The sequence below is a fragment of the Athene noctua genome, chromosome 15 (genome assembly GCF_965140245.1).
Source record: "Athene noctua chromosome 15, bAthNoc1.hap1.1, whole genome shotgun sequence".
Classification (NCBI taxonomy): domain Eukaryota; kingdom Metazoa; phylum Chordata; class Aves; order Strigiformes; family Strigidae; genus Athene; species Athene noctua.
The window spans coordinates 20,253,214-20,274,950 of record NC_134051.1 but is presented as its reverse complement, the minus strand read 5'-3'; the positions used below and the strand labels follow the sequence as shown (position 1 = coordinate 20,274,950).

Genomic DNA, 21,737 nt, shown 5'->3' with positions numbered 1-21,737 from the left:
GCTGGTAGTGTGTACCGGCAGGGCTGGTTTTCAACGTCAGCGAAGAACTCCACTCACTCCAAAACCCACAGTAGCCAGTGTCTTCTCGGGGTCTGGCTCTCACTTGAAACTCGTACTCAGTGTTTGCCTGGAGTTCCCATGGCAGGATCAGCAGTGTCCGTTTATCTTCGTGGACAGCTTTCATCTTCCGAGTCTGTGAGCCATGAAACACCAAACATTCAGGGCTGGAGTGACTGCTCCCACCTTACCCTCTCTGCTCCACAGCGAGGAGCCCTGCAAAGTAATCTCCTCTGCTTTCGTGTTGTGTCTGCAGGGCCATGCTCTGGCTGGTTAGCAGCTGCACGGGGCCCTGGAGGATCCTTCCATGCAGGAAAGCATGAGAAGCACATGAACTATCAGCCTTCCCCACAGGATCTAGTACTTCTCAAACAGCTTCTGCTTCTCTATTTTTTCAGTTTTGCCTGTTTTCAGTTCAAGCAAGCAAATAGAGGCACCTTTTCTAAACCATAACAACCCCTCTTCCACAGCAGCACTCCTGTCCTGGTTGTGCTGGCCTCCTCTTTGCTGGTACATCCTACTTGATGGTAAACTGAGATCTCACTTACCTCCCAGGTGTCGGTCCTTCTCTTATAACGCAACTGGTATTCCAGCTCCTCATTCAAAAAGTAGAAAGAAGAATCCTGGTAGATGGTTTTCCAAGAAATATTGTAACCCTCCGAGAACACAGCGGTCAGATTGAACGGAGGCTGTGGTTTGACTGGAAGACAGGATGGTGTTACCCTTCATAACATTACTGCAGACAAGAGGTGGCCCAGCATGGTATCAGCAATGCAGAGTGAGTAGGGAGCAAAACTGCCCTGGCAAGGGTGGGCCCTCCTACACAGGGCAACATCCACAACATTTCTGTCTCTCAGGTTGAGCAGTCCTGAGCCATGCACAGAACCTCACACCTCCGCAGTATAGTGAAGTCAGGCCCCCATTGCCCTGAACATGCCTCTGCCTGTCTCTGAACCTCCTTGTCACCTAAGGAGCAGGAGAGTATAGCACAAGGGGCTAATACCTCCTGGGAGATGTAAAGAGTCGGGCACCTTGTTCTTCTCAGGACGTAGGAGGACTCTGCATAGTCATGGTCACTTACACAATTAGGGAAATACCCTTCAGTGCAACGGGGGCATCAGGAAAAGTTGAGTGTAGTGGACACTGCCTAAACCCAGTGCAGATCCCTGTGTTGTAAGTGCCTAAAAGGCAAGTTTTGTGTGCCCTGCAGGGTGTTTTCAGATATGGAAAACATGCACAGACTCCAGCACTGGTCTGTGATGCTTCTGTACGGGGACATCCAGGAGACATGCGAAGCACCACCACCCTATGTGTAGTCTGTCGGGGGGGGGGGGGGGGGGGGGGGCAAGGGGTGGTCCTGAAATGCTGTGGCATTTGTCAAAAAGATGACAGTTCTCATGTAATTTCTGAAGAATCCAAGTAGAAATATACTTTTTCATATGCCAGGATGGTACCTGGCTAACCACCCCTTTTCTTCAGTGTGCTGCACAACTTGGAACACAACAGCACTCCACTGAGTCAGCTACATGATTGCACCTGGTCTTCCTGTCAGCAGGAGAGATGGTGAGGAACTGCCCCAGAAAGCGGAAGTGCTACCTCTATTGTGTCTGGGACACCTTGTGCCACCCATAATAATGTCATGTTGGTTCAGGGTTCACTGCCAGAGCCTCCAGAGACTCCTGTGAGGGCATCTGTGGCATCTGAAATTAAAGAAATTCCTCCTGCCCTTTCGATTCTAACTGAGAACAAACACTTGCATAGGGTAGGTATGAGACTGGTCTAAGGTGGAAATTTATCACCTCCTACTACATGGGAAAAAGGAATTTCCCCATGAAAAGACTGGGGTCAAGCCAACTGTAAGCTCATCCTCGAGCATAGATGTTTTTGTAGTTTGCAATAGCAGCAATAAGAGCACAGTGCTCTGTGCAGACAAGTGCACGCCAAACAGAGCCCCCTCAGCTGCCACGCTCACTCCTTGCCCAGACTGCCCTAGCAGATAGACATAAGGTCAGACAGGATTTATGAAATCCGCCATTTTTGTACTTACTGTTCTCTGCCATATAAAAGCCTTTGGAAATCACGTGCTGCCCATCAGCCACCTCTGTAACCTCCACCTGGACTTTGGTATCTGCCAGGAGTCCAGTCATGTCCACAGTGCACACGTACTGTGTGTGACTGCTGTTCCCAGACAATCGCAGGAGTCTGCAGGCAGCCACAGTATTTTCTGGTTCTTCCTCAGGAACCCTAAAACCACCAAAAACAAACAAGCAAGTCCACATCTACCACATGCTGTAGCTGGACTAATCTGTTGCTGAACCACCAGACATAGAGATTAATAAGAAAGAGGCAACATGTTCAAACAGAAATTTATCTTTGAACTTTGACAGATTATTTTTTTCCCTTCTATTTGCTCAGCTTAGCATCTTTGAGAGAAGTGGGAAAGTGATGCTGAAGTGTTTGTGGAAATGAAAGGTTCTCACCAGGGCTGCACGGCCCAGGGCTGCACTCACTTCCTTGCTGGTGCCAAACAGCACCATACGGGGCTTGTACGAGCTGCGTGAGCCTGCCAGCACACACGAGTGAAAGTCCACGGTTAACAGCAGAGAGGGCAAGGACAGAAAACGACGCCAAGGAGGCCAGAGTCAGTGTGGCAGGCAGCGGGCAGCAGCGCTGTCTGCACACACAGGAACCAGGGATGCTTTGCTGGGGGAGAAGCCAGCTGGTAACAAGTATGAAGTACCAATAAAAACCAGAGTGGCAGCAAGAACAAGAATGCTGCCTAACAAAGGGGGCAGAAGGACACCACGGTGCTGTGGCCACGAATGGAGCTCTGCTGACAGCGCCGTGCGCAACCGGCTGGGACATACCATGTTGCAGTGAGGTTGTATGACCCGGCACCCAAGTCATGTCTCAGGATACAGGACAGGGTCTGTACATAGTCCACAAAACAAGTGAGGTTTTCACAACATGTACCTGTAGGTTTGGAAGAGAAAATATAATCTCAACTTCCATGATGAAGCAAGCAGAACTTTATACCCACACAGACAGTCCTCAGGGCTCCCTCTAAATCTGAAGGAACAGGCCACTCTGTGCCAGCCCCCTCAAAACTCCTCAGTCTTGGAGCATAAGATGTGTTCCATCTCTACAACAAGGTATGTGTCAAACAAAAACCTATTAAAAAAAGCTGTGGCAGCAAATGGCATGCCAAAATACCAGGAAATACCCAAATTATGACTGAATTTTCAAACCTATCTCTGTTTGCTTTTATACAGTTACTACAGCAGAGTCACAGATTATTTCTGCAAGAGTCCCATCTTATGTAGCACATAAAAGAGGCATCATTACCCAGCTGGAAACAGTAGCATATTCAAACATTTTAACAATACCACTTCCTAAATTGAGTACTGTTCTTTGCTCGTCTAGTTCTCATTATATCACATCTACATGGCACTTCACACATATTTAAAAACTGACATTTCAGTAATTCTCTCTTTACCCTTCCCTCTGCTTACTATTTTCATATCTGCAGCATCAACACTTTTCATGTTCAGCTCCAGATGCTCAGAATATGCTTTTAATGGAATTTTGGCAAAAAAATATTGCAAATTTGAAGTTCCTATAATTTCTATAAATCATTCTGGTACTAAAGTGATAGGCACAATTTATTAATCACTTCAACTGAAACAGACTTCTAAAGAGAACCTGAGAGCCAATTGTAGAATTTACACTGGTCATTAAGAAAATTAGCTAATTTGAGAGTGGTCACTAAGCAGCATTTACACTCTTCTAATTGTTCTGCAGGAGCTCTGCTCACATATCAGTATCTGACGTGTGCTGTAGGAAAAGCACCGCTGTTCTACGCGAGCACACTTCAGTTATCCCTCTGGATCTCAAGGCAGGGGAGATGGCAGCACAGTGAGAAGCACCTGCATGGGGGAGCCCTCTCCTGAGAGCACCTTGGGCTCACAAGAGCCACTGTTACTACACCAGGAATAACTGAGTGAGGAAAAGCCTGCAGGAGGTAGAGCGTGCCGTGCCAGTGCAAACCATGCCCACCACAGTGACCATTCATCTCTTACATGTACAGTATCACCCCTTTTGATGGGAATAAAATTGCCATCATCTAGGGGAAGATCCAGGCTGTTACATCCCCCTGCCATCAGGGCTGCCCCCAGCAGGATGGGAACACGTTACCTGACAGCCATCAGGCACCCAGATCCTCTGATGCTAACGAGGACAGGAGTCCCCCTCCCTTTGCCATTCTGCTGCTTGCCTGGTTAGAGAAGGTGCACTCCCTGCTCCCTACCTTCCCTTGGCTGAACACGCTTTGTCTTCAGAAGAGCTGTTTGCATAAGATGAAAGCAGGCCTACGTGATAAGCTCAGTAACCACAATGCCTGATTTTACAGTTAAAGAGGATGCTGTATGCAGAGAACAGTCAACATGGAATGCAGACAACGTGTGCATTGCTGGACCAGAAATATCTGTTCCACCCTCCAGATCAAACGAGAGTTCTCACAAACAAGTGTCTCTGCATTTACAGTCACAATGCACCACGGACGTGTGCAGGGGAGGTGCAGCCCAATACTGGGTCAGAGTACATTCAAAGGAAAACAAAGTCCAACTTTTCCCACCAACTTCTCTCATCACAAAAGTTTCTTCCTAGCCCTGTTGCATGCTGCTCTCCCTATGTGAGCTCTGAGCAGCACTCAGATTTGTGTATGAGACCCCCTGCGAAGAGTCAGGATGGTGACAGAAGAAATTTGGGGATGCTTGCGACAGACTGGCCCCAAGGGTGTACATATGCTTTATTAAACTGTGATTCAAATTATGTGGTTGTCACTTTGTTTCATTTTGACTTTTTCATTTCACACTGACTTCATAATTCTGTTCTAAAATTTTCAATAAGCTTTAACTTTTCATTTTGAGCCCTCAGTAGGCTCTTCTGAGGGCCCTGGTACAAGCACTGTTTGTTCCAGCATCCTGAACAACGTACTTTTTCTCCCTTAGCCTAAACTTATACTCCTACAAAAACGCAGCTATAAACCCCTTGCTTTCCTTTACAGAGGTCAGCAAGTATTAATAAGCACTGCTAATCAGCATTCTTCTATGCTGTTATGTTAATCAGTCAACTGGTACTGGTAGCTGGTAAGCTGCAAGTGTATCTCTGAGCAAGAATCTGTTAACAAAATTAAGAAGAGTACAGCTTTTTACTGGAAGGGAATAATTAAGTGTCCTAAACCCAGTTAGATCTAGAATGAATTGTCCACCCGTGGCAACTTCAGAAACAAAGCCCAAATCTTTTTTACAGTAAGATCTAGTTTGGTCCAGACCGGGTAATTCCCTGGCTCGTGTTACACAAAATTCAGGCAGACATCACAGTGGTCCTGTACAGCAGGAAGACATAACTGAATTAATTTTTTCTGCTAATTTAGGTTTGGAGCAGGTCCAATGCTCTGCCTAGAAGCAGCACGTCAGATGCTAAGCTTGCCCCTGTTCCCTGCAGACGCTGTTGTCGCTGCCTTCGTCTGTGCAGGAAGGCGGCTCTGAGCCAGCGCCAGCCGGGGGGGGTGTGACTGCACGAGGGCTCAGGCCGGGTCACCCACTGTCCCTGGCCTGCCAACAGGAGCCCTAAGCCCTGGGGATACCCCGGTCTTGGCCACTGGAACGTTTCCTATGGCAAAGGTGTTTTTTTTGGGGGGTGAGAAATCCTCCAATATCAACAGGAGCCGTTCCAATGCAGGGCAGGCACTCCCCCTGCACAGTGTGCAGCCTGGCTGAGCCCTGCTCCGCTGTGACCCTCTTGGGTCCATCCTCCACTGCCCGCGGAGACTCTTCCATAACTCAGTATCCCACGGAACCTGCTCCCCTGGTGTCCGATCTTGTGCTTGCTGTTCCATGGCAGCCTCCTGCCACCCACATCTCAGCAGAGCCTGTGTCAATGGTCACCAATCCTGTGGGTGTGCAGCCCAGAAGAGATATTTGGGAACTTACTGTACTGGAATAAAAGGAAGAAGGAAATACTCTGGAGCCACAATTTGTTCCTCATGTTGGTTCTGATTGGATGTCCTGGGGAAAAAAAAAACCAAACCAAAACTCAAACCACAAACTTAAAAACAACAAACCAATTACAAGTTCAGCTCAGCCATCTACTCTTATGTTGAAGGTTAAGGTGGAATTAATCTTGCTTTCATGTAAATGTCTGGAAGTCCCTAATTTGCACTAATAATGCAGCTCTCCTCTATCTACTCCACGGGCTAAGGTGGGGCTGACCAACGGCCATAAACCAGGTCAGTGAAATCTCCGCTCCTTGCCAGCAGCACGTGCACAGAGAAAGCAGCAAAGTGACTGCAGCCTTCGTCTCTCCATGCAACAGGAAGGCACTTGGGTTAAGCACTAACCCATTTTTTCTTCATCAGCTTCGTGCAACTAGAAATGGCTTGCAACTAGGAGAAGTGACATTGCTGCGGCTTAAACATCCGTACTGCAACTTCATCAGATAGAGTCTGAATGTCACAGTGGGTCTGTGTGAGCAAGGCTTGTGAGAAGGACTGGATGATCTTCAAGGTCCGTTCCAACCTAGGCAATTCTGTGATTTGGCTTACCCATGGTTAAATAAGCATGGAATATCTAGATGAGAGACTACAGGAAAGCAGCCTGGACAAAAAAATTACAGCCTCCCATGTGGCACAGAAGAGAATCAGGTACAGCACTCATTTCAGGGACAGGCTGTCCTGATGCCGTTTGGGGAAGAGAACCTGCAGGAAAGGCTCCAGAGAAGAGGACAGCAGGATGTTTACAACAATACGAGGAAACAGCATCACATACTGTACTGGGTCTGGCTGAGCCGGAACTGGTTTTCCCCTACAGCAGCCCCATGGTGCTGTGGTTTATGCTGGGAGCTGCAGGGTGTTGGCAGCTCCCTGGTGTGGTGGCTACTGCTGAGTGGTGCTTACACAGCACCAAGGCTCTTCCCAACATTTCCCCCAGTGGGACTCGGTGGGCAAGATCTTGGGAGGGGACACAGCCAGGACAGCTGACCCGAACCGACCAAAGGGACATTCCAGACCATATGACGTCTGCTCAGTATAAAGCTGGAAGAAAGGTGGAAGGGGGGGGTCACCCTTGGTCCTCCGAGGCAACCACTCCATGTATGGGAGCCCTGATCCTGAGAAGGCCCCACAGCGCCTCCTCATTGGAAGTAGAGAATAAATCTGTTTTCTTCTTTTTTTTTTGCTTCCACGCAAAGACCTTTGCTTTGCTTATATTAAAACTACTTTTGTTTTACCCACAAGGATTGGGGTTTTTCACGTATCTCATTTTCTTTCCCCTCTTTGCCCTGTTGAGAAAAAAGGGGGAAGGGGTGGGGAAGTGACAGAGTGACTTGGTGGGTACCTGGTATTTAGCCAAGGTCAAACCACCACACATACAACTGACCGCTCAGCCCACAGCTCCTGCTACAAGACCAGGCCTCAAGACACATAACACATTAAGGCTGGGTTTTCACAGTATTTAGCTTTTACAGAAACACTTAGATGGGCACAGAAAGACTTAGAATGAGCTCCCTGCAGAGTATTGGCTGTTGATACCCAGTACAGATTTCAGTGCTCTCTTCTCAAGCTACTCCCAAATGGGCTAGGCTGCCTGGGAACAAGACTTTGGAGAAGCAACCTCTGTTATCTTTGGAACATACTTCTGTCAGCAGCAAGTTGCAAGGATGCAGAGGAAGCAGGGCAGGCCCACGTGCTGTGCCACAGAGCAGCAGCACTGTCAGTGTCTGGACACACAGGAGTGCCTCTGCAGAGCCCCAGAGCTCTGCAACCCCCCTGCGCTAGACTGCACAGCAGCACCTGCGAAAGCCAAACGGGTGGAGACTGGGCAGCAAGCTGCAGCCACCTAAAGATACCCAGAGCTCCTGGCAGGCCTGGTGCAGGTGACAATCACAGACTGGGTTGGAAGGGGCCTTTAAAGGCCGTCTGGTCCAACCCCCGCCATGAGCAGGGACATCTTCCACTAGATCAGGTCGCTCAAGGCCCCGTCCAACCTCCAGGGATGGGGTATCCACCACCTCTCTGGACACCCTGTGCCAGTGTTTCATCACCCTCATTGTAAAAAATTTCTTCCCTACATCTAGTCTGAATCCACCCTCTTTTAGTTTAAAACCGTTACCCCTCGTCCTATCGCAACAGGCCCTGTTAAAAAGTCCCCCCTCATCTTTCTCATAAATCCCCTTTAAGGAGGAAGCTCTAAGGTCTCCCCGGAGCCTTCTCTCCTCCAGCTGAACCCCCCAACTCTCCCAGCCTGTCCTCACAGGGGGTGCTCCAGCCCCCCCAGCATCTCCGTGGCCTCCTTTGGCCCCGCTCGAGCAGGTCCGTGTCCTTCTGCTGTTGGTGCCCCAGAGCTGGACCCAGCCCTGCAGGGGGGTCTCCCAGAGCGGAGCAGAGGGGAGAATCCCCCCCTGGCCCTGTGCCCACCCTGCTCTGGGTGCAGCCCAGCACACGGGGCCTTTCTGGGCTGGGAGCACACGTTGTTGGCTCATGTCCAGCTCTTCACCCACCAGTACCCCCAGGTCCTTCTCGTCACAGCTGCTGCCCATCACCCCCAGCCTGTGTTGATACCGGGGGCTGCCCCAAGCCAGGTGCAGGACCCAGGTCGCGGGGTGCCTGTGCCTCCTCCCCACCACCAGCAAGCCTCCAGACAGTCACTTAGCAGAGAGAATACCAGTGAGGCCTCTCCCACCTGGGAAACATTTGTGGTGTTTAAAAATTTCCCAGGTTTACTCAAATAATGAAAGCAAAATAAATTTAGCAGCCACCAAAAAGCCCCTGCAGCCCCGTGTGAGCTCAGAGATTTGCTCTCACGGCAGCACAGATGCAGTGTCCAGATGAGATCAGCACGGCTCGCTCGGGAGGTGCCACAGACACCTCATGCCCTGCGGTGGGAGCAGCCATGCTGCTGCCGCCCCTCCTTTCCTGCCCGACATATCCTGCAGATGAAGCACAAGCTCCAGCTCAGCGAGGAGCCCCAGGTACCCTGACAGTCCCCCCTGCCTGCTGTGAGCAACCGGCCAGAAACTCTTTCCCCACACTCCAGTCCTTCCTTCTGTAGGGCACATTTCCTGAGGAAACATCTTTTCTTGACCCCTCTGGTCCCAAACTCTCCAGGTTCTCCCTGTGTAACACCCATTTTCATTACCACTGCTTCTGGTGGTGCAGTCCCTGGTTACTAAGACACAGCCCACTGCCTAAGCCCACCTTGTGCTCCCACTCATCTTTCCACTGCTCTCTCTAAATGCTCATTCCTCTGAGGAAGGACCCTCTTACCCTGCCATCTGCCCACCTGACTTCATGCTGAGCCTGGCTGCACCATGAACACAGATGCCCTCAAGACAGGCAGTGTCCTGAGGCAGCGTCTGCTCCTGACTTCCCAGCGTCGAGGGCCTGTTCCCTGCAGCTCATTCAATAGAAGAGCTGTGCCAAGTGAGCCAGCCCCTGGGGCCTGAAGGCCACTGGCTCTAGAGACACAACACAGACCCTCCACTGACTTTTTAAATCTCCTTCTCCCTGAGAAATACCTAGAACCTGTTGTTGCTGGGCTCAGAATATTCAGAGGTCCCCCAGCTCAGGATGCCAACAACCTGCCCAAACAGGCCTGTTCTTACCCCGAGAGCGCAGAGTCCCCAGGGCTGCTGCTGCTCCTCAAGCCTTCGTACTCTCTCGCTGCCATAACCCAGCAGGCGCTCGGCTGCGGGACACACTAGTGCTGCCCAGCACTCGCCCTACTGCAGCCCCTCGGTGTCACTTCGCTTTGTGACTGTCACGCTCCACAGTCTCAGCCACCCTGTAAGGCCAAGAAAGGCAACCTGCTGCCTCTTCTTCAGCAGAGGAAGGAAGGGTTGGGCCCTCAGAGCTCTGCAGACCCACTGCTTGTTTCAGAATCCAACTGGCAGTGCCCCCAGTGATTCACATCCATTTCAGTAGCTCCCTCGTTTTACCCCCATTCCTGCCTAAATGGACAGAGCAATGCAAGGGAAGTCTTTGCTGCTTTTAGCTACTGGACTGTGGTTAAAGAGCCTTCCCTATTTTTCTTTCTCTGCTCAAAGAATAATACCATTGATCCAATGGGACAGAAAGGACTGAACAGGAAAAAACCAAAGCAACAAGCCCGAGCAGCTCATTGGGAGGATGTCTTACAGAGATATCAGAGGCTGCCATTACACACTGGAAAGGGGTTAACATGTAAGGTTGTCATCTAGAAAGGAGCTTCCTGAATAAGAGCACAGTGGCAAAAGACAGACATAGGATCTGTTAACAGGCAAAGCAAGGAGACAGTACTTCCTCACTTGGAAGTCCACTGCCCCAACTCTCACCCCGGCCAGTGCCCACAGATTAGCCCAATGCTTATCCCCTTCGCTTCTTACACAATTCTCCTACCTCGGAGGTGTGGGGAAGGATTGCTACCTCTGAGAGCACCGTAGAAAGTGTCCATGCTGTGTGTGTCTGGCCTCCTGACTGTGCTCCAGGTCGTTATGACAAGACGTGGACGTGTGTGCAGAAGGGCTGGGAAAGATGCACCTCTGCAGCAGTGTCTCTGGTCTCTGCTGGCTGGAGGGCCTCATGACTTCACAGAGATGTACAGCAGCCCCTGTGCAGAGGCTTCCTCTGGTCAGGCCCTCTTCAAGCCTCAATCTCAGTCTGTGATTAAGACCCCCACCTTTCCTACACCCCTCCATTCATTACACCCTTCCCACTCACTTCCATCCATCAGCACCCTGCTCATGTCAATGTTCACTTGGAGGAAAGAATTTATTCCCTGTCTGGCATTAGAAAAGTCCTTTCTACCACCTCATTTTAATTTCTCTGTGAAACGGGGACTCCGAGACAGCTTCATGCACCCTTGAAACAGTTACTTTTATAAAACGTCAAGCGCTGTACAGCTGCTAAGCACCATTGCTGCAAGCTCTGTAGTATCCTAGGGAACAGTGTACTGAGAGCACAGTAATAAAGTTGATCAGTCATTCATATAGTTGTGCACATGTCAAATGGTGCTACAAGGTTTTAATATACCAAAGAACAGGAAACAGGACCAATACACAGACTTTTATGTGGATTATTTTTGTTAAGGATCTGAAAATATGGTGCTATAAGCTGCCAAAGATGGATGCAGTATAAGCTTGTGGTTTGAAGTATCTCCAGGAAATGTATGCACTTACAAAACTTCCACAAAAAACAAAAAAAGTCTAATTAAGAACTCAGTTTAAGTAAAATAAAAAGAAATCTGGCATTTCCAAGCATGGAAACAAGGAAAAGGAAAAAAGAGTGGAAGTCCCTCAGTCCACCAGTTATATGCAAAAAACAAGCTTTCTTCTTGAAAAAAATTCATTATCAATGTACACTGCCATCTAATCACAAAGCAAGAGGGAAACAGAAGGATTCTCTAGCTGTCTGGTAGAGGCCAACTGCACTGACAGCAGGGGCACAGGGGCCACGTCAGCTCTAGAAAGATTTACAGTGAAGTCACAGGTATCAAGTAACAAGCTGGCAGCAGGGAAAATTGTTGGAAACATGGACATTACCTTGCCCCATCCTTTCAGCTGTCCATTTCAGCCCTCCAACTCTTCCATGGCCGGCCTGGTTAAATCATTGTGCGACTGCAGACACTGCTGGGGAGCAGGTGGATCTCCTCAGCTCTGAGTAAGAGCAAAGCCTGCTTGTACCGACCAAGAGCTGTAGTGTATTGGAATACACAGTGATAAATGGCAGCTGACGTCACCACTGTATCAGTATTACTGTGCTGATAGAAGGATGTGGTGAGCAGAGGAGGCAATGAATGCGGGTCCCAACACCCACACAACATTTATTACTGTATTGCTCTGCTCTTACTCTTATGTGAGAAAGAGGTGGGAGAGGAGATCAAAACTCACAAGGCTCAGATCTAAAAGGTCATAGTGGGGCTGGTAGAGTTCAAGCCTTGCAGTGGGGAGGCAGCAGCATGAAGACATTAAATGGTTAAGCCCAGCTCTACACTACAGCATGGAGATCCAGGCAGCCCAGCACCTGCACTCTGCTTCCACCGCCCAGGACACCCGGGACCAGGGTGCCAGCCCTCAGACCACAGGGGCTGACCCTGACTTCCATCCTGTCTTGGCTGGGCCCTACGAGGCTGATGGGAGGGAGGGGAGCTCAACTCACCTCCATGGACATTAAAAGAGGCTGCAAGGGCACTGCAGCTCCCTGGGCAAGAGCGCGGAGAGGACTCGGCACACACGGCGCAGCACGGCGGCAGGAGGCTCAGACCGGAGGAGTCACCCAGAGACGGCAGCGGAGCCGCTGGGCACGCATGAACTGGCTCCGTGTTCAGCTGAGACCTGCCCAGCTCAAGAGCCTGCAGCCCTGCCAGAGGGTGCAAAGGCTTGGCAAGGCCCAGCCCCGCAGCCTGGGGAGATGCACAGAGAGTAGGAACCAGCTCTGACCCAGCCCTCAGGGCTCCTCAGGTGGCTGTGAGGGAAATCAGAGGTATGGGAGAGTCATGGCTGGTCAGTCTCCGTACAATATGTATTTATAGGCAAGGACAGAATAAATCCCATCCCTCACGTAGGCAAGATGCAGCCATCACAGACCACTGAGGGCATAAGAAGATGCTCAAGACAGAAGGTCCTAGATCCATATTCAGCAGTAGCAGATGTCTGTCTCTCATGTACTGACAAGATATTTGAAAAATAATAAAGAGCTTACTGCTTCCAGCATACCTAACATCTGTTTGAAAACGAGAAATCCAGACTTAAAAGGCTGCTGATTGCAGTCTGGAGCAAAGAATACACAGCCATGGGGAAACTGGTAGTAACAGCACAAAAGAGAGCAGCTGATTTCTGTGCTGATATATAGGCAGGACAAGGTGAAATGTCCCCATGTTGGGGAATGTTCCCAGGAATTTGTAAGAGTGTTAACAACATGCCAGAGTTTTTAAAAAGAAGGTAGGCTATTCTGGGCCATAAATCAGGCCAGCAGGTCTAAACCAAAACTATCAGAAAAGCTAATGTGGGATCCAGTTAATATACAACAAAAGGACAACAATACAGAATAATTGCAGCCTAAGCGGTTAAACAGAAAATAACACAAGTGATTTTTAAGGACTTGTTTGAGAAAAACAGGCATTTAGGTGCAATATGTTTAAATTTGTAAAGCTGGTGGTCTTAGAGTACCACCAGAACTCCTGTTTTAAAAATTAGCTCAGTAGCATCAAATGCATATTATTGCATGTTTTAAAAGTAGCATGGCTTGTGCCTGCCAGACTATCAGTCCTTGGATTGATCACACGTGCTGCCCATTCCCTCATTCCTCTGCACAAATAATGGTGCTGGCACACCTCTGAGAGTCCCGTGTAACCACTGAGCAAAAGCTGCACCACTGTCCAGGTCTGCCATCCTCACAACAGAAAGCTCTTGCTAACTGCCTGGGAAGTGCCTAGCTCAGCTGCTCAGCCTAACGGGCCCTGTGCTATCCCAGCCCGCACCCAGCAGGGACCACCTCCACAACCCATAGGCACACCAGCTGGGACAAGTCTTTGTGAGAAGTTGGGCCTGACCCCACACCTGCAAGTGATCCACAAAGCGTGCAGAAGGGAGAGCTGGTCTCTCTTACAGTGCTCTGAACACGAGGAATAGCTGTTGGGCTAAGTAACAGGATCCTCTCCGTGCATGTTAGAACGGTGCACAACTACCACAGGGGCCAGCCCTGTTACCAGCAGCTACCCGGCAAGCACGGTCAGGAGCCACCTGCCCTGGCCTGAACATCCAAAACATCTGTTTCTCCCAGGGTGAGTCAGGGGTGTGGAGGAGTTTGCTGATTAGAGACAAGGAGAGGAGGTAAGACTGAAGGTAGGTAATGAGCCCTAGGAGAGGGCAGCAGTGGCAGTTAGAAGTTCTTTTTATAAGACACGGAATTTTAATGTAAGAAAGTTTACCCTTCACTGACTGCCAGAATTCAGATGTGCAGCTTCCCTCCTGTGATGCTCACTGCTGGTGAAGCATAAAGCCAAGAAGGTGGCTGGAATAGCTCATCATGCATGGATGTGCCGAAACTTAGTGACTGATTCTCTTCTGTCATCTAGCACTGTGCCTGTACACGTGTGCACGTATGTGCCAGTACAGGCATGTGCACTTGTGAAACTGCAAGTGCTGCAATGGGAAGAGCAACAGGTCATCCTGCCCCTGCAGAGCAAATGCTTCACCTACACGTAGCTCCTCTGTCCTGGGCAGCCCAGCGCAGTGTGACCCACCAGATCTCCCTCAGCGGCCGAGAGGGACTGTATCCACCACACCCAGCCCGGGAAGAGCCAGGACATAGGACACGGGCAGGTCTCTAGGAGCCCCGATACTTGCTGCCACCTGCAGCACAGCACTGGATACACCTGCACGGAGCAAGGCCAGTCAGGGCACCGCGTGTGCAGCGACTGTCTCCAAGAGCTCTCGGTGCTGCGTGGGCACAGGCCCCTCGGCACCTGAGGTCCTGTGGCACTTCAGAGCAGCTGCATCCAGCCCCCAAGGTAAAGCTCTTGGACACCTGAAGGAGGTCAGTTGCCATGGACTGCTGTAGATTCAATATGAGAGGCAACTACTTTCATGCAGCTGTAATCCCAGCCCAACCTGCAGTGGCAATATTCATCAAGAGGCAAGCATGAAGGGCACACCAGGGAAGGCTTGGTGGATTCTGCTAAAGTTATTGATGACCCCAAAGCATTTTGCCATGACTGGAAGAAGGGAAACATCCATATGTATTTATGAGCAAGAATAAATATGCATAGAGGAAATAACAAACAGAGCTTGCAATTCCTTTCTCTAGAAGGGAGAATTAGTGACACTTGCAGTTATCAAGTTCATGACGAGAGGAAGAAAACCCACACAAACCGTTCTACCTCTGTATTTTCTTTCTGTCACAACAGAATTAAAACTATATCCTCAGCATCATCAAAGATACAGACCTGGTGTAACTCTAGCGTCAAAGCTACCTTTACTGACTGATGACATTTAGGAGGAAGATAATCATACATTACGATAAGTAATGAGTAAAAAAATGGCAGAAGAACAGCTGAGACATGAGTAACAGTGTTCTACCGGAAGGGAAAGCAATAGAAGAAACCGCCTCAAAGCTCAGGAAATGGGGTAAAGTATGAATGAGCCAGGCAGAAAGCAGAGGTGTTAGTCAGCAAAGCAGCAGGTTGAAAAACAACAAAGCCCCTCAGCTGGCGGCCTGCAAGCGACACAGGATGAGGAAAGAGTGCGTCGCTTTTACTCTGGGGAATGCTGAGTGCCGCCCACAGAGACCCCAGCACCCTCCTGCCTGCCTTTCGCCTTTGCCAGTTGCATCTTTGTAGTCACCAACATCAGCCTCAGCCTCTTGTTTTCCCCAACACACATCAAGTCTGAACCCATTTGGCATGAAAGCTGTAGCACGAGCACATCCCTGTCTCTGCCAGAGGAAAAAGGCTTACCTTCCCAGAGCAATCGCTATGCACGTCTTGCTCACACGGAGGGGATCACACAGAGGCTTGTATCTTCTCTTAGGAAATCACCAGACGCATGCTGGTAAACAGAAACAGGAATGACTGTGCCTGTGAACTCACCCTAACCATCTGGAACAGAAACCCACAGCTCTGCTCAGGCTCAAACCCACCACCCTCATCTGCACCATGCAAAACATGCCCAGAGCATCTCACCAGCAGCCTCCCTGCACCGCAGGCCCTCAGCCACGGGAACGCACGCTCTCCCCAGGGCAGCTGCCACACCACCCTTCTCCAGGAGCCTGGCACCCTTTGGATAGCCACCAGCACTACTCCCCTCCGGGTGCGTGTCAGAGCCCTGCCCTGCCGTTGGGTTCCTGCAGCTTCACCAGCTAAGCATCAGCCTTTCCTTGTCTGTTCAGCTGAGGCGTCCTGCCCGCTCCACCCTCCCCTCTCACAGCCAGGCTGGTCCCAGGTCACACCTTCTGTGCTTCCAAAGAGCTCGAGCTCCGCATGTGGTCAGCCGGTCACCACACGTCCCCACAGCACTCACCCAAGTCCGCAGCGCTGGCAGAACTCCCCGCTTCTCCCATGCAGGTTGGCAGAAACGGAGCCATTTAGAGCCAACATCCATCAGCTTGTCCCCAGGCCTCTGCTCACAGGGATGCACCAAGACCAGAACTCTGCTACTGGCAAACAGCTATTTATGGCAAGAACCTCACCTGAGCCTCTTGGATCTCTGTTTTACCACAGCTGCCAAAAATCAGCACATCCCACCAGTGCTGCCTGGCCAGGAGCGTTTACAGCAGGGCACCCACACCTGGGGCTGGGAACAGCAACAGCGGGTGCCTTGCATGGCTGCTGGCACTTCTGACAGGGTGAAAACACCAAGGTGATTTTCAACCTCTGACTTTTGAAGAAAAAGCCAATGGCTCGCATCGCCTGTTGCCTCCACGTGGCACGCAGCAAGACGAGCACGCAGCAGGGCACAGGCTCCATCCCAAACCCTGCAGCCCTAACGTGGTTGGGAGCTTCTCATGTCACTGGGGGATGCACCATGTCTTTAGGAGAAAAGGCGGGAGGGGGGTGCAGGATGGACAAACAGGCAGAGTTATATGTATTGCAAGATGCTTTTCATTGGGGCATATTATCAACATCGGAGATAAACAGGATTTTCATGGAAACAGATTGCTCCAAAGAAACTAATACTTCCAAAAATTCAAAATACATTTCTGCACGTAGAAGACAAAAGGCTTCGTGAGACTTTTTCAGGGCAGTCCAAGTTTTGTGAAGCTGTGGCTTTGCTCTGATGCTGGTAGGAGCTCACTATAAAGCGGCAGAAGGCAGAAACTTGTTTTGTCTGAGGCTAAGAAGGCCAAAACATGGGGTTATTGGCTCCACAAAAGTACAGGGACAAGCGCGATTAAATTGTGTCGCATCAGTGTATCTGCATCCAAATCAGCACTGGTAAATGTTTAAGTGCTCAGCAAGAAGAGGAGAACTCTGAAGGTTGTTCCTACAAAACATAGAGGCTGGGGGGATTCCACGCTCCACCGTGGCTTTGGTTGTGGTGTGAGGCTCCTGCTCGAACGAGGAAGCTGCTGGGGTCCCCTGGGTGCTGTTCTGTGCCCAGCTCTGCAGAGCTCACTTCCACACTCCGCACCCTGACACCGTGCCCGTGCAAAAGGTGGAAAGTGATGTGCTAGGAGCTGCAAGAAGCTAAAACAATGACAGATAACACACAAAACAGACAACACGGACAGCAGTTGAATGTGTTGGTCCTTCACACTAGGGACCACAGCTGAAGGTTTTTGAGACAAGTTGTAAGAACAGCAGAAGCAGCCTGACCAGAAGTGGAAAGAATCCCTGATGCTTCTGTACCCCGATGCTTCTGCACCACTTGTCTTTGCAGGGGCTGGGCCCAGCTCAGAGTGAACAGATGGCACATGCTAAACTATGGGTCTTAATTCCTGCCCCTGTGGAGGAAATGAGGCAGGTGATGCTTCTACTGTGTCCCTGGTGTTGAGGAGAACATGTGTTCCTCCTACCTGCCCTGTGTAACCTTCAAAGCCAGGGCCTGGCAGACACCAGCACTGGTTAGCGAACACCGCAGCAGGAGCTGGCAGAGCTGGCTCCTCGAGGCCTCCGCTGCCTCCTCACCAGGGGACGAGAGCACTAACTTCAGGGACAGCCACGGCCAGTGAGGACCTGGTTCTCACAGCAACTCAAGAACCAGGGACTGGTTACAACCCTGAGCCACGTATGGAAAATCTACCCCCGGAAGGCAGCCCAGCGCTTTCTCACCCTGTTTTAATCCTTGTTTCTGTGTGGGTGGCTCACCGAAAGTGAAACCAGCAGTGGCTGAGCTGGGGAGAAGCAGCCAACCTCAAACTCTTCATCTTATGGCAAATTCCCCCATGTCTAAGAGCTGGGGAAACAGCAGCAAGTAGGAAAGTCCCGGTGGTGTGTTAGTCACCAACTCAGTAACCTTCAAGCAGAGGACAAACACCACGCTGCTGCAAACACCCTGCTCTTACAGGGCAGAACACAGAGAGGACCCTGGCTGGGCTGATCCATCACTGAGCTGCAGCAGGAGCTCCTTCGGGCGCCTGCCAGGCTCCCCGGGCTGCCGCAGGCCTAGCGCACTCACCCCTCTATCCAAGACAGGCTGGGACTCTGCCAGCTCTGGCTGTGACAACTGCCCCTCTGCATTCACAATACAGAACTTCAGGTCTCCTGCACAGATGGTCAGAGTTTTATAGGAAGTATTCTGGCTAAGAGCAAAAGAAGGAAACAGTTGCTCCTCCCCCCATGTCGCTAAATGTTTCACAGCAGACAGTTCCCCACTCCTCACCTAGAGATGGAGTCAGTTTTAATTCTCTTTTGTCTTCCTGGAGGGGTAGAAGGTGACTGTGTGAAAATTTCCATGTTGCAGAAAGCCACAGAAGAGACAGGATGGAAGCAGCACAGCACACGGGACAGAGCAAAGCACCTTCAGCCAGAGTACAGCAGCAAAGTTCCTCTCAGCGTTGCTTTCTCAGCTTGTCAGAGGAATGAGAATAGCCAGGACTTAGCAAATCAGTGGTGGTGCTGGCGGCTGTTACCAGGGGCTCTGGGAAAAGACGCCGAGGTACGGCTACGTGTGTTAGTGAGGTACCTGGAGAGTGCCCTCTTCCTCACTTGGCTGTTTTTTTCCTTTGCTTTGGAGAAATCTGCTTTGAGAGACGATAGTCCTGCAGCTGAAAAACAGACCAGCTCATTGGTCTCAGCGCTCTGGCTGTCAGCAAGTTCAGGCTGAGCTGCCACTCGGTTTCCAACCTCATCACCACAGTTCAGTCAGAGGGGCCCCGAGGGCTGCGTGCCATGGCTGCAACATCTGATGAAAAGCTGGCAGCATGACGTGGCTGCCTCAGTCATAGCAGCATGGTGAAAAAAATTAAAATTCTGGGTACTGAGTGATCATGATACAGCACCATGTGGGAGCCTGGGGCAGAACTTGCACTGGGCAATCTGCAGAGAGGGGAAACAATCAATGTGTGCCCACACACATGCACATGCCTGGGCACTTTCCCTGAGAATTAGTCAAAAGCACCTATTTTTTTGTGAAAGCAACTGTAAGCAAAATTACACCCTTTGGAAGCTCGTCTCTCAGAGCTAGAATACAAACTGCACAAAACATGCTCCCTAAGGAGTTTTCTACAGAAAAGGCTAGGAGAAAGCAAACTGTCCTCTCAGTCTCTATTTACTAAGGAGTTTTGTCACATAACTCCACAGTCAGAAGTAAACATTAGGGAGCAGGGTTTTGGAAGTTACAACCACCTCATTTGGTTCTCTCATCCTTTGTTCTTTGGCCACGTCACTGCTAGAATGCAACACCTAAAATAATTTGTTTTCTTAGATAAAGTTTGTATCTCATGATAGATAAGCACTTGGACATTCTTGCACCCTGCCTGAACAATGCAGAGACCCAAAGCAAGATGCAGAGACAAATTATTTAAAAAGCTACTTCTTCATCCTAAATTAACCTGCCCTTAGAACTTGATCCCACGTTCTCAAGTCCCTGCTCCAGCCTAGTCACACCCTCATCTTGGGGTCAGTGTTAGTTTTTCACAGGCGGCAACAATCTTGTGATTGGGTTTGCCAACAGCTTTTCTGTACAGGTGCCTGTTTCCAAGGACCTAACACCGTTCAGAAAGAAAAAGACAAAAAGGCAAGGCTATGGCATTCTCTGCAACGGAAAGGCAGTCAGTCAGAACGAGCTTTTCCCGAACTGGGAACACACCCGCTTTTCTCGGGAAGCCATTGCCCTCGCGGTGAGGCAGGTGCTAACACCTGGCAGGCGGCCAGGTGAGATGTGGAGGTGGAGGAATTGTCAGCGCGTAACAAACGGCACTGCAACTAAGCCAGAACTTCGCGCAGGGCTCCATTCGCACTGCAGCCCTGCAGAACCACCTGAGAAACACCGAAAATGCCCTGACTGCCATCAGTAATTCCGTGCCGGTAGGAGCCCCGCGCTAGCTCCACAGCCCGTGCTCGGAGGGCCGCGGCCTGCGGGAGCGGAGCTCCTCTCCGGGGCGGCCGAGCTGCCTCTGCCGGGCCCACACCTGCCTGGGGCCAGGCCGGGGCAGGCGCTCCCGCAGCCCGGGCGGCCCGGCCCTGCGCGGGGACCCGTCCCCAGACCGGCCCGGCCCGGCCCTGCGCGGGGACCCGTCCCCAGACCGGCCCGGCGCTGGCCCAGGCGGCGGAGCGGAGGCGCGGGAGGAGGGAGCCGAGGTCCCGCTCAGCCGGACCCTTGCCCCTCGGGCCGGGCGAGCTGCCCGCCCAGCCAGCCCCGGGCTTTACCGCCAGTTCGGGTTATGCAAAGGCGCAGGAGTAGGTCTCCCCCTTCTCGGAGAGTTACAGTTTGACGCCACCAGAGAAACACTGAGGGAGAGAAGGGGAAGAATACCCCTGCACGTAAAGACATTCAGCAGAAATGAGCAGACAGGAGGGCACAGCTCTGTAGAAGAAAAGCCAGGGAAAGGCAGAATGAAGCTGGGGCTCTGCAGAGAAGTGCTGCAGCAAACGGCTTCCCAGTCCTGGCCTGAGCAAACCCCCCTCCTGGCTGCTCCAGCCAGGCGAAGCCTTCCCGGAGGGTGGCACAAGGAGCACAAGGGTAAGAAAGCACCGGTGGTGTCCCTGCACCTCCCTTAACAGCCCTGTGCTGCCACAGTAAGCGGTGAGGAACCTGCTCTGGGGAGCTGCAATAACTAGCTGTGGGATTTTGCCTAAACTTGACTCTGCTTGCATTTAGGGAAGTGAGTCGGCTTACTCATGAGGCAAACCATGGCCTCTGCCTCTTCCTGTTCCACCACCTCAGTGCGGGTTTTGCTGACAGGTCCTGGAAAGCCTCTTCATCTGCCTCACGCACCCCCCATCACAGAATGTGCCTATGTTAACTACAGCAGCAACGGACCTCACACAACAAAAGAGTATTTCTGATAGAATTAAATCTTGCCAGAATGAAAATAAAATTCAACCTGGTATTTTCGGTAAAACAATAAAAACATGCCGATCAGCACCTTAACTACAAACAGCAAGATCTTTCACTAACCACCACTTTAGTGAAAGTGAGCCACAAACCAGTGCCTACACAACATCAACTATCACATCTGAACACAGACACTTCCCTGCAAGTCTCCTTCCAGGGCTTACACACCCTTTTTTACTGCTGCAAAATTGATGCATAGACACTTCTACTACTTGGCCAACCTGAACTTTGAAGAGAGATTTGTGGTGCAAAAATCTTACTTACAAAACACATTAAACCACTTTCTGTGGCATTAGTGTTTCCTTTCTTATGAATGGCAATTCAAATAAGGTTTTCTAAATGATGAGAATACACACATATTTTAATACACATAAAATTACTTAATAGGTCTTCACTAGTTTGTGCCACTTGCCAGCATACTAGGGTGGAATGTACCATACCAAAATAGATAATAATGCCCTAGAAAAATACAGAGTTGTAAAACTTTTGGAACAATTATCCAACAATAAGAATATGCCACCTTAAAGCTGCAGGCATAATTCCCATTCTGACTGGACAAGAATGAGAAGCTAAAAAAACCACTCCATCAATTTAGGGAGTCTGACCATAAACTTTCTGGGAAAACACTGCTTAGAAATGTCTGATTTCACTTA

The 21,737-nt window shown here is 50.5% G+C and overlaps 1 protein-coding gene across 4 annotated transcripts in view; it reads right to left on the bottom strand.

The window, feature by feature from the left end:
* The window catches only part of IL21R (interleukin 21 receptor), a 28,753-nt gene extending 7,063 nt beyond the window's left edge, over positions 1–21,690 (bottom strand). Inside the window, exons 1-7 of one of the 4 annotated variants that reach the window (XM_074918823.1) lie at positions 18,409–18,504; positions 15,546–17,273; positions 6,051–6,125; positions 2,925–3,030; positions 2,105–2,301; positions 606–757; positions 16–193 (exon numbers count right to left, since the gene is read on the bottom strand). In XM_074918823.1, coding sequence (XP_074774924.1) covers positions 16–193; positions 606–757; positions 2,105–2,301; positions 2,925–3,030; positions 6,051–6,105 — 688 coding nt within the window. In that variant the 5' untranslated portion in view covers positions 6,106–6,125; positions 15,546–17,273; positions 18,409–18,504. Of the gene's footprint in view, positions 1–15; positions 194–605; positions 758–2,104; positions 2,302–2,924; positions 3,031–6,050; positions 6,126–15,545 lie in introns of all 4 variants that reach the window. The other 3 variants (XM_074918824.1, XM_074918825.1, XM_074918826.1) reach the window with 3 other exon arrangements.
* Positions 21,691–21,737: the final 47 nt, after the last annotated feature.